The sequence below is a fragment of the Serinus canaria genome, chromosome 5, assembly GCF_022539315.1.
Source record: "Serinus canaria isolate serCan28SL12 chromosome 5, serCan2020, whole genome shotgun sequence".
NCBI lineage: Eukaryota > Metazoa > Chordata > Aves > Passeriformes > Fringillidae > Serinus > Serinus canaria.
In genome coordinates, this window is record NC_066319.1 from 14,264,076 (window position 1) to 14,276,864 (window position 12,789).

General features: G+C 40.3%; 1 protein-coding gene across 1 annotated transcript; it reads right to left on the reverse strand.

The window, feature by feature from the left end:
* Positions 1-140: 140 nt before the first annotated feature.
* On the reverse strand, positions 141-8,543 carry UEVLD (UEV and lactate/malate dehyrogenase domains). Its single transcript, XM_050975894.1, is given in 8 exon segments — positions 141-1,828; positions 1,831-1,944; positions 4,348-4,521; positions 5,289-5,416; positions 7,096-7,244; positions 7,876-7,997; positions 8,431-8,453; positions 8,455-8,543. Coding segments are annotated over 8 exon segments (822 nt in total). The 5' UTR covers positions 8,529-8,543; the 3' UTR covers positions 141-1,790.
* Between the last annotated feature and the right edge of the window lie 4,246 nt (positions 8,544-12,789).

Genomic DNA, 12,789 nt, shown 5'->3' on the forward strand with positions numbered 1-12,789 from the left:
GGGGCCGAGCCGAGCTGGCACCGAGCGGGCACCGAGCGGGGTCTCGGGGCAACGGGGCCGGAGCGGCGCCGAGCACGGCGGGCGGAATCATCGCGGAATACGACACCCATAACATCAGATTAATGCCCAAAACACGCCTGTAGGAGCTGTCAGCATTTTAATATTAAAGTTATTACATGAGCACCAAGCTAAATAAACAATAGCTTGAGTATTCGCGTGAAAAGGAACGCTCAACAGATGAGAAACACCACCATGAAAAAGAATGTAAAACCTTAAATTCTCAGGTTTTTTTTTTTTTTTTTTTTTTTTTTTTCAAAGTAAGGGAAAAAACCAAACCCTAAAGTGCGGATTTTAAAAAATATAGCAGCAAAGTTGGTTACCTGCAGCCATCACTAATTTTGCCCCGTCATTTGCCACTACAGTGGACATTTGGGTATTAAAAAAAAATAAAGGTCTGAATTACTGAAAGTTTTTTTTTTTTTCTATGTTCAATCCAGTTCTGAGATCAATATATACTCTGAGCTCCCTGCATGTATGGCTCTTTGTGAGATGGAACTGGAAGGCACAAAGGATCAGCTCTTTTGCTCTGCCACACATACTACTTTTGCTCAGAAATTTCCAGCAATATTTGGAAAATTTCCAACAATATCTGGTAAATTTCCAAGCAGCCACCCCTCAAAGTGTAAACGTGGAATGACATTCCTAAGCTGCACACAGCAGGAGTGGAGCCCAAGTCCCCTGTGCCTGCCCCGTGATGCTGAGGTATAACCAGGAGTAACACAGTCTTTCACCAGCAGTAAATAAAGAGGTTAGAACCTAAAACCCCTTCAATCTCAAAACAATCTGGTTTTTACCTAAAAATCCATATCCTTCTTTTTGTTCCCATCCTTGGTCTCCAGGGAAGAGGGTTACAGGTTCTGTTGCCTTCTCCTGAGGCTGATGTAAAGCTCCCAGCCAGCTTTGGTTTGACATCTGAATGTACAGATACCTCTGAGCTGTTTAACTGCTGGGTTTTATCTTTTATTTTTGTTTGAAGCCCAGCTCCTGCTCCTCCCATTCAGGAAGAGCCCCTGTTCCAGTGCTGCATGTGTGTCCTGAGAACTGCAGGTGCCTCAGTGCTCTGAATGTCCTCACAAAACAAAAGCGAGTCACAATTGGAGTATTTCAGACATGATAAAGTGTGAACAGAAACCCATAGCTAATAGTTCAGGTTTAAAGGATACTGTGAACACCATATTCCCCTTAGGAAATAGGAAAATACCAGGAGTCTTCTTGACATAAGAAGATCTACAGCCACAGAAGATGGAGCTATGGAATTGCATCCCCAGTGCCTGTGGAGCTGGAGTGTGACTGTGCCCTAAACAAGCCTCAGACACAGCATTTAAAAGCCATGAGGGTGGGTTCAAGTGGGCTGTGCTTGATGGAGCTTCTGCAGAGCTGGGTAAGCCCCTCTCTTTTGCCTCCTAAAGAGGTGCAAAAAGCTAAGAATAATCCAAAATCAGGCTATAAATGGCAGCCAAAACCCACAGGCAAGTGCCACTTGAATTTAGGTAAAATATTCTTGTGTGTTACCTGCCTCATTTTGGCTACCAAAAGTGCCCTATACAAATTAAAAATTGCCATCCAGTGCAGTATTAAATTATTTAAACCTGAACTGAGAAAGCACTTTTGGAAAGTAAAGTAACAAAGCTTCCTGTTTTTTACAGAAATCCATCTGTATGAAGCAGCCTCTTCTGCCTTGCAGATCTCCAGCTTCAGTGAGCAGACACAGAGGCTTCCCTTGTGCTTCCTTAGAGTTTCAGCTGCTGCTGAAGGTCATCAATTGAGCCTGCAGTTTCTCTTGCACCAGTGGGTCTTCCTCCAGTCTGACCATTTCAATCACTCCACTGGTTCCAAGAATGCATGGGAGGCTTAAGAACACTTCACTGTTTATATTGAACACCCCTGAAGCAGCACACAAAGAATGCTGTCACACACACAGTTACTTATTTCTGCTGCAACTACACAAAAACGTACAATTACACCAAATGACTTGATTATTTTAGTTAAGCAAGGATATTCCAACATGTGGCATGTTTGGATAGATCAAATTCTATTAATTTTAGATACTGTACAGTGGGTTACTGTATAGAAACTGTAAAATATTACCATGCAGATAAAAATTTGGGAAGCATGCCACTATTGGAGAATTTTTCCAAGACAGGTAGATAGATGTTTATAATGCAGACAAAGTTTATTCCACTGAACACCATTTCTTAGCTAGAACAAGCAGGGACACTTCATAGTACAGTGTCAGTTATTTTAGGACTGAACAAAATAAATTAAATAATGCAGTCTAAGAACAGTGAAACATTTCTCAAATATTGATCCCATACAGATTCTGCAAAAGAATTTATCAAACTTATATCCCTATAATTCAGGTTTACATTGTAGATTGTGTTTATTTTTGTAATCTGGGACATTTTACATTCTATAGATACTTTAGGAGACATGTGACTCCTCTGTATCTATATTTAGTTCAGGGATGATTAAAAACTTCACTTGAAACATACTGATTTAATTGGGTATGTGCTTGTACTCAATAAAATACGCAACCAGCTCAACTTCCCTGCACAGGAACATGCAAATTGTCCTTCTGAAGGCTCTAAATTGAAGTGACAAATAAATGTTTCTTCATGGCTTTTCTCATCATATGGAATGACCTAAGGCTTTAGTGAAGCCTCAGGAGAAGCTTCAAACAAAATTCAGTCTACAATTTTAAGTTAACTATTGCATTATAATCTTCTCCTCTTAAGGGAAGTACTAAGGAGTAAAAAAGCAGCTGTTTCAAACTTCATCAAATAAAATGCTGGCAGAAAATGCAATTTATACTTTTAGAAAAGATACAAAATTCTTTTGGCTCCAAAAAAAGCCTACATTTAGTACTAAACACTTTGGAACTACAACTCACTTTTGCCAAATCCAGCTATTCCAGGGGTGCTGGGCAGCAAGCTTAAATGTATTTTCTCTTTGGACTTGTATTTTTAGAAGAATATTCCACTTTTACTATTGGTTTCAGGTTAAAACTGTAAGTGATTTTTGCTCATTTTTGGACTAGGATTGACAGCTGTTGTTGGAAGAAAGTAATGGCAGTAGCACTACCTCAGAACAATGAGGTGTCTGTGCTGCTGAAATTATTAGTCATGTCTGGTATAAATAATATAATAACAGTGCCAGCCAAAAGGTATTAATAACACATTTACCTTTGCCAGAGTGGATACAGAATGAACCTTTTTTTTATCTTTCAGAATGCTGTCAACCAAATCAGCAACTCAGAGTTCAACAGACCAAGATCTCTGACCTTTTCCCTTTAGGATTTCCATAGCTCTACACATAAACCAGGAAAAGGAGAAAAACGTGATGTTGAGATTGTAATTATTTTTATTTTGGTTTTTATGTAAAACCCAAAATACAGGTTTAAGTGTACCGTGTCAGGTAAGTGTACTATAAAAATGTGATTCTGTTTTGGAAAACAACACAATGGAATATAGAAATTCTGAAAATAATTTCTTTACAATATTTTTTCTCTACACTCATAACAATTCTCTTTTTTGTCAGGAGGTGTAACTGATAATTAAATCAGTTAAATTCATCCAAACTGGTGCTTGACTTTGAAGCAAATGCTTCCACCACGAGCTCTGAGAAAAGTGGACCATAAGACTTATCTAGTTTATGTTTTAAATACACAATCAAACAGCTCTGATATTCTGCTGTATATTGTGGTGTCTCCTTACATTGCCACAGGCACAATGTTGGCAAGAATTTCAGAAAAATAGTGGCCCTATACAGATCCATAAAAGGGAATGACAGCTTGACCTACAATTTCCTATAAACTCAATGTATGAGCATTTTAGAACAAGCTTTCCCCACTTCATAAAGAGTTGAAAAACATGTAAGTGCCTAAACATAAAGGGAAAAAAAAAGCTATAATGGTGCTTACGTGTGAGCCATCTTTTCCCTTGAGTTACTAGCAGCCATTGCTTCTGTTTGATTTGCAGCTGCATTACAGCTGGTCCATGGTGGTGCTAAATAGAAACAACCAAAAAACCAAAGAGCATTCGAGGTTGTGGGTTGTTTTGTTTTTTTCTTCCTGTGACAAATGGCAAATACTTTGGCTACTGCTCCAAGTCTACAGATTTGGTACCCCACGACTGCATTACTTAAAGCCATTATGATGAGAACTTACCACTCTTCTTATTACTTTTCTCTTCATCTTCATTACTTTTCTCAATTATTCTTTCATTATTCAGTTACTTAGGCCCTGCCAGGACATTACATGCTCATGGTCATAAAAAAGCATCACTTTACCTTTGTCTTCCCCTTGTTCACCAATAACCCAGGCATCTTTTGCCAGCACCTTTGCTTTCAAAAGGTTGTTCAGAATGTGCTGAAATCTCTCTGAATCAAGGTTGGCACCAGCTCCAATTACTCTGCTTTTGGGAAATGAGCTCAGCTTCCACGACACAAATGTCATGTCTTCAACTAAATGTAAAAGAAAAAATCATATTGTCAATGAAGGACCACTCAAAAGTCAACTCAACTGCAACTTTTGAATCATCATTATGAAAAATTCTGGACTTCTTTACTTTAGAAAAGGCATAAGCATGTGGGAACATTTTGGTAGTTTATTTCAACCTAAACCACAAAGTCAGGTGGGGAAGAAGTGAAAAAATAAGAACAATAATGGTAATAGAATAAGAAGAGCTGTCTTTAGTGCATTACAGGATTGAGGCTCACACTTTTTTCCCCTTCCTAAATAGTGATTTTGCTTTGTCTTTGTTCACAGTACCCCTAACCTGGAAATTTAAACCTTCCACCAAAATCTAGCTGCAATACTTACTATTAATGCTCTACTTTGTATCTGAGTAGCTTGTAAGTGTGATCATATGGCACATAACCCACACAGCTCTAGCCTTCCTGCAAGGAGAAGTGTGCACATAAAACTCACAATTGACAAGGCAACAGCCAGTGGATGCTAATGATGTAGACACAGCTTGAAACTATGCACAGAAACATGCAGAAATACACACCTGTTACACAAAACAAAGTACATTATTTTCTTTTATCTTGGTAACAGTAAAGAAAAAACCCTCAAAGACAGCATCCTCCTCAAAGCTGTAAAGGAAAAGATCTTTCAGAGTAGCAAGAATTTTTGACTAGCCAGGTGTATTCAGCAGTAACATATTTTTAAAAGGCCAGAGAAAAAGCCAGGTGAGGGGGACAGAACATTATGCAAAGTACCTGCACACCTGGATGAGAAGCAGCAAGGAGAGCAGCATTCTGACTGTAGTGGGATACTGCTGGAATAATTCCTCTGAACAAATCCACATTGCTTTGTATGACATCGAGGTAAGTCTGAGCATTACCCAGAGAATTACTGCAAGCACCACAACTTTGGAATCAGCTGAAGCAGAAAAATTGGAAAATATAAAGAAATTAAATTTTGACATTTATGTAATTCTACTGGGTTTTGGATGCAAAACCAAGAGCTGTTCTAAAAGCTGAACTACAGCATCCAGCTTAGTTAGGGATTCTTTGCCTCTTGTCCTCCTCAAATCCCCCAGTGTGGAATTTAGGGCAGTTCCCCAGCACCTATAAAACACAACTCTCCCACAAGCTACTTTCCTGTTTTATAGGTGTCAAAAACAAAAGGTAGACTACAATTTGTCCAAGGTTACAGAGCAGAGACCAGAAAACATCTAGACAGCTTTGACAGATATTTTTTCCAAGTTTTCTTGGCAAGAAAGAAAAAAAAAATCCATGAAAAGGCTCCTTAACTTTTATTCCAACTCTTAAAGAAGGGGAAAGACTTTTACTCCTTTATATGAGGCTTCTTTTATAATTTTTGATCTTATACCTTAATCAAGGGCATGTAGACACATGAAAAGCACTCCAAAAGTCTATTTATTAACTCAAATAAAAGACAAATTATATTTATTAGCTCAAAGAAACACACAACCACACTTGCTGCAGGAATTTATGAGTCAAAGCTGCCTTGAGCAGGTACCTCTGAATATCTGAGTGCCACACAGGTGATCAGCCTGGACCCAGAAATAAGGTGATTTGTCTGTTGCACCACTTTTGTAACCAGCTGAAGCCAAAGCAGAGGTCTAATGCACTGACCAATGAAAACCATACTAAGCAGGATATAATTAATAGCAGCTTGCCCCAAAGCTAGATAGAAACATATTAAAATAGCAGGTGACAGCATACAAGCATTTTGTAGTATTGTAACATTGCCAAGCTTCTTATATCACAGCTAAATGCAAACATGCACCAGGCAACCACAGAGGCACACACAGATTTGTGGTACAGCTGCACAACCAGGGTTCAGGCAAAAAGGTGTGCTAGCAGTAAAACCTGCAAGGTAAGATCAAAGAATGTACAGCAGGCAATGCCAGGTGCAGAATAAACCACAAAGATGCCTGGTGGAACCAGAACTAGTCCCTGTCCCCAAAATAAGATCAATTAGAAGAGAAGCACAAGAAAACCTCTCTTTTGATCTTGCAAAGGGTGCGAGGAACATGATCCCTAAGCAAGGAAGAATGTTAGTCAATTCAGCTCCAGCTTTCCCTATGGAAAAACTTCTGAGCTGCATGGCCTGAACCTCTGCAACCATCAAAGGCTGTAACCAATCACTAGTTAGAGACATGGCACTGACTCTGTTGATTTGTATGCTCACAGCTGACTGAGGACAAGGTTATTAAGAACTCATTGTTTGAGTATGAAGTGATAGAGATCAAGGAGTCACTACTGGCCATGTGCATGTTTATTAAACATCAAGCTAGAAAACCTGCACTCTGAAACACACCTTTATTTGTCAGCCTTTTGAACACTGCTTTCACAGCCTTCACTAGTTCCCATGCAGATATTTTCCCCCCTTCCCTCCCTCTCTCTGCCCATGACAAAGAAGTTCTAGCTTGGCTTCTCTGTCTTTCTGCATGAGTCCAGTTTCAGCATTGGCCTCTTACCTGCAAGTACAGATTTTAAAAAAAGCCTGTGTGCCACTGTATGTCCCCAGGTGTCCTGCTCTTGTTAAAATGAGCACAAGCACACACAGTACAGCACCCACTCCTGTTCCAGAAACAACGTCTCATACCTTTGCTGATCTCCACATTTGCCACAGCAAAAAACTCCAAATCCTTGGTCCCTCCTTTTGCTGCACCTTCAGAAAGATCAGAAAGGACCACCTTGTCTGCAACATCCTGTATGAATAAAAATAATAGAGATCAATAATCAACCAAAACAAAACTTGTTCATGTGGAAATGAGGAATAAAAAACAAATTTCATCCCATTTCATTGTTTGCTGTACTATGTACAAATCAAACAAAATTACTGGTCGAAATTACTGCCAAATCACAAGGAAAAGAACTTAGTTTAGTGAATTTTTCTGTTTGTTTTGTAATGTGTTTTTTCCACTTAGACTTCCTAAACTATCTCTGGGAATTCAAAAATTACTGTTACTTGTGCTAAAAACTACTGTTAATGTTGTATCTAACATACAGCTGTGATGAAGTACAGCCCATCTACAGACCATCCTTTTCCAGGGAACTAGGAGATCCCAGTTGTAAGAGGCTACTGCTGAGACAAGAATCCTTCAGGGATTTTCAAAGTAAGTGAATTCAATACTCAGCTCTTGGAATTAAAAAAGCTGACTGAGAAACCAGGGCAGAAAACTAACACCTCTGCATGTCCCTAAGTTAACTGAAGAGACAAATGACCTATACAGTGGGAGCTGTTAAAACTGATGAGGTATTCCTTAGTGTCAGATATTAAGAACTAGACTGGAATCCTCTCTCTTAATCAGGTCTCTTGCTGTTTCAAGAATTATGTACCTTTGCTGCAACTGCTAGTACACATGCAATGCCAAGATCTCAAGCTCCAACAACAGTAATTTTGTTAAAACATCCTTCATTTCTGCTTTCAGTTTTACTCCTTGATTTCATGTCAGTCTCTCCTGCAAGTTAAAGAAAACCACAAACTTGGGTGCTAGTCCACACTGTATCAATAGAAGTACTGCTGCTTCATAAGGGATCATAGTTCTGGCAGACTTAAATCAAGTTACATGGACTTTTTGAAAAGAGCAGTCAAGACTGACCACAGAAAATCCATCACAACTTGCAAGGTGTAAAACAAATATTCCTCTCTAGACATCTAGGATTGTTTTTTTCACTAAGTAGAAATACACAAGCATGACAACAGCAAGAAGCTAAACACTGATACCACAAAACCAGCACTCCCTTTGCTGCTGTTACAGGTGTGCATCCAGACCACAGCCATAAAATTTGCAAAATATAAACCATGTAGGTTTCTTTGTGACATCAGGTAATGACAGTAAGTGAATATATTTTATAAGAGCATTAGAAACAAGTCCATGAAAACATCCCCACCTTCAGTAACCTTTGTAATATAGAAGTTCTGATTGCCTGGCTGCATCAGAAAATGATGGTGAGTATAAAGGGAGCTCTTCCTCAAACTTTGCAATCATTTCCTTGATTAATCCAATGAGGGTTGATTTAGGCTGAAATACAGCAGACAAACAGAAGAGGAAACAGCTGAACAGCTATTTCATGTTGTGGTATCAGCTATGAACTGCTGGAGCCATACAAAATTTAATCAAATTATAAATACTGACACTCTTAACACGTACAAAAACACCTGAGGGAGAGAAAAGCATCACTTTGAGAAGATGCTTTCCAAACAGGAGTATGAGGAATTTAACAAAATGAATTCTAAAATTGAAATTACCAGTGCTAGTAGTTTTTGAAGGCATCCATTGAATATATGGAAGCCTTTGGTATAGCCACATCCAGTATTATAAAAGAGACAAATCCTAACTAAAGAGAAGTTAGTTCAGTCTTCTTAGATGAGCTCAACTGTCCAGAGTTCTGGCATCTCAGTCCTTCTCCAGGCTAAACACACTGTGAAGTCAGCAGAAGTTCCCTTAGGAACTTCTGTATCAATATGTAAAACACTGCCCATTCATTTCAAAAAGCTGGCATTCCTTAAATAATTTTTCCTGGCCTGGCAGGCATATTTAAGTGAGTAATTTAATACAGTGCATAAAATCATTTAGCAACAGCACTGACTTTTGAATCTCTGTGCTGTTTCAGAGTTCTGCCAAAAGAGACATCCCCAAAAGAAACTTACACTGAGCTTTCTTGAGAGACACTCAACTGTTCTCACTATTCACAGCAACAAAGTCTCATGAGGCTTACATTGCTGTGTAAAGAATCCGTCCCTTTTTTTTATTGGAATTACTTCCAACTGCTTTTTCCAGCCTCAGACTGCCTGAAAGCTCCACATGATACACTGCAGTATTCCCAAATGCTTCCCTCCCTGACAGCCACCTCACCTCTAACATGGCTCCAGTTCTGCAGGTAGGACAAACAAATCCTGCCCCATGCACCCACGTGTTTCCCCACTGCAATGCCAATGTTTGCAGTTGGCTTCAGGAAACAAATGGGGGGAGCACAGGGGTGAGAATCCAGGATCCACAGACAAACAGGTGTGTTATAGGAATTACCTGCTAAAATAAAAGCCATTACTAACTTCTGCACTGAGAAGAGGCACTTAAGACCAGTTGTGTGTGATGTGATTCACACTCTGTTTGTAGTAACAAAGGAAAAAAGCCTGACAGAGCACTTCCAGATTCACACTGGAAAAGATTTATATAACTTAGGCTAATTAATAAAACCAGATCAACTTGAAATGCTACTTATTGTGAATTTCTTAATATAAAGCTCTGTTGCTGTTTTGCTTCCCAGGGTCCTCTCTCAGCCACCTTGTCCCCTTTTCCCAGCAAAGAAAGGTTTCATACATGTATTTCATATTTATTTTATGACTCTTTTGCTCTAGTGCAAAAGAGCATCCGTAAAGAGCTTTGCATCAGACTTCAAAGGCTTTAAGCTGAAAATAAAAAATTGCCTACAAGTTATTTTTGGATATTGTATATACAAGTGTAGGTGTCAGAGAGTTCACACAAGCTCCATTAGCATCAAAGAATTTGCCAACACAGTCTCAAACAACACTATTTTTTAAATAGCTAATTTATTTATTTAATTAATAACACCTTATTTCAGCATCTGTGCACTTCTTTCTGCAGTAGAAGTGACTTCTTCCAAATCAAACAAAATATTTTCTAGTCCCATCTGAAGACCCTGCACAGTGAATTGTTAAGAGGCAGCACCCAACACATTCTACATTTAGATTCATAACTGCCAAGAAAATTATATTTGATTTATTTTGCCATATTTCACCAGAACATGAAATTCTACTAAAATTCAGGAGGTCCTTCTGGGATCCATCCTTAAAGCTAAAATTAAAAATGCAGTTAAAAAAACCCCAAACAACTCCTTTCAAACCAGGCATAACAATCCCATCCACAACCACAAATACCCAACAGTGATTTTTCTTTAGAAACCAAATACACTGCTCCTGAAAGAACTAAGGCAAGGATATTACTAAGGTCCCCCCTACTTTTTAAAATATTTTCTTAATGAAATTTTAACAGAAATTGCATTGGTACAACTAAGCACATCATAGTCTGAAAACCCTTTGTCCTGGGTAATGCTGATGTTGTGGGAATTTCCAGTCAGGCTGATGGATTCTGGAAGTCTCACTCTATAAGCTAAAGCCATCAAAATACTTTCAATACAGTAATGAAATATGGGAAAAAAAGTGTTACATCAAACTTCTGTAATTACTGACAAGTTGAATTAAGATGATGTAAATGAGTTGCCCAGATGTTGCAAAAGCAGGGAAAAAAACAAGGAGGAAGATACAACTTGGAGGGAAAGATGTAAGGAACATGACAAGGATGCTTAAGAGAAAAAAAAAAAAAAATCTTGGTCGAAGTGAAAGCCATCCAAAGGCATGGCTTGCTGTCAAGTGCAGGGACATGCAAAGCTTGTCCAATTGATCCTCATTGAAGGCTGAAACAGAAAAGAAGGACTTACCAACACTCTGGAATGGAGATACCACCTAGGGAAATGAAATTGAAGGAAGAAAAAAAAAAATTGGGGAAATTTAGTGACTACAAGAAAATGGATGGGGATTACATCAGGTGCAGTGCAAAGGATCAGAAGAGACCAAAACATACTTCACAGATGTTGCAAAAGCAGGGAAATAAAACAAGGAGGAAGACTCAACTTGGAGGGTAAGATATGAGGGACATGACAAGGATTCTTAAAAAAAAATAAAAATCTTGGGTATAGTGAAAGCCATTCAAAGGCATGGCATGCCATCAAGTGCAGGGACATGCACCAAAGCTTGCCCAATTGATCCTCATTGAAATCACAAGATTTCGTTTCCCTTCCCCAAAGGAAATTTCGTTTCCTTTGGGGAAGGGAAACGGGATCCTTCCAAACAGGAAATAAAGGCTCTGGAAAGGAGATATGATCAAATGAAATGCAATTGAAAAAAACCCAAACATGCGCCCCTCAGTTTCTCACCCGGAAATTAAAATGCTCAGAGCGATGCTACAAGAACGCTCCTTAGGCGTGGAGGCCCTAACGCGGGGAATGCCACCAAAAAAAATTAAACAAGTTATGGATTTCCGATGAGTGAAGAGTAAGGTTTGAGTCGTGAGGCACAGCGTGAACCAGGGGGTTAAACTTAAAGCTCGGCGGTATTAGGACAGCGCAGACATCGGGATGCGAAGGGACGGGACAGGGGGGATCGGGAGTCCCTCGGCAGCCAGGGCACCGCCGCCCTCCCGGCCCCCCGCTCCGCTCCCCCCGAGCGCCCCTTGCCCGCTTCCCGGCGGGTCCCTCCCTCCTCAGGGAAGCGGCCTGGGCTCGGCCGGGATAACGTGTGGAGGCTCGGGGGTTTTCAGTGCCCTCCTAAGGCATCTGTGAGCCGGAGGGCTCATAAACGCTTGGTGAGCATCTGGGCTAGGCGCTGTTTCCACCCGCCGTGGTGTTGCAAAATGTGGAATGTGTCGAGATTATCTTGAGCCAGGATCTTCTTTGATGTAAGATCATTGTGTAGTTTCAAGCCTAATTAGATGAAGAGGCAACAGCCAGCGTCCAACCAAGGACATCCGTGAATAAACAAGCTTTAAGGATGCAGTAAATCAGAATCAGAAACTATGGTCAGTTGGAAGAGACCCACCAGGATCATGGGGTCCAGCTCCTGGCCCTGCACAGAACACCCCAGGAGTCACACCTGAGAGCATTGTCTGAATGCTTCTTGAGCTCTGTCAGGCTGGTGCTGTGAGCACTGCCCTGGGGAGCTGTCCCAACCAGCCTCAGGGTGAAGAGCCTTTCCCTAATACCCAACCTCAACCTCCCCTGCCCACATCATGCCATTTCCTTGAGTCCTGTCACTGGCCACCACAGAAAGACATCAGTGTCTGCCCCCCTGCTTCCCCTTATGAGGAAACTGTAGACTGCAAAGACATCTCCTCTCAGTCTCCTTCAGGCTGAACAAGCCAAGTGACCTCACCCACTTCTACAGCCTCTCCTCCAGCCCCTTCCCCATCCTTGTGATCATACACAGATATTTAGGGATGCGGGGATTTCTTCCCTCTGTGTTGATGGTATCAAAACCGATTTGCAACTTTATGGAATTACAGATATGTAAATACAAACCTGACATGGATTTATTTCCATACATTAGTTTCTAATTTTTAAGCCTCCCTACATCACAGCAGAGAGACTGGAAAACTGCCTTTTGGAAGGTGGGCCATGCAAGTCTGATGGCCAATTCAGTGGAGAACACAGTAGGTCCAGCAAGGTAAATGGTGA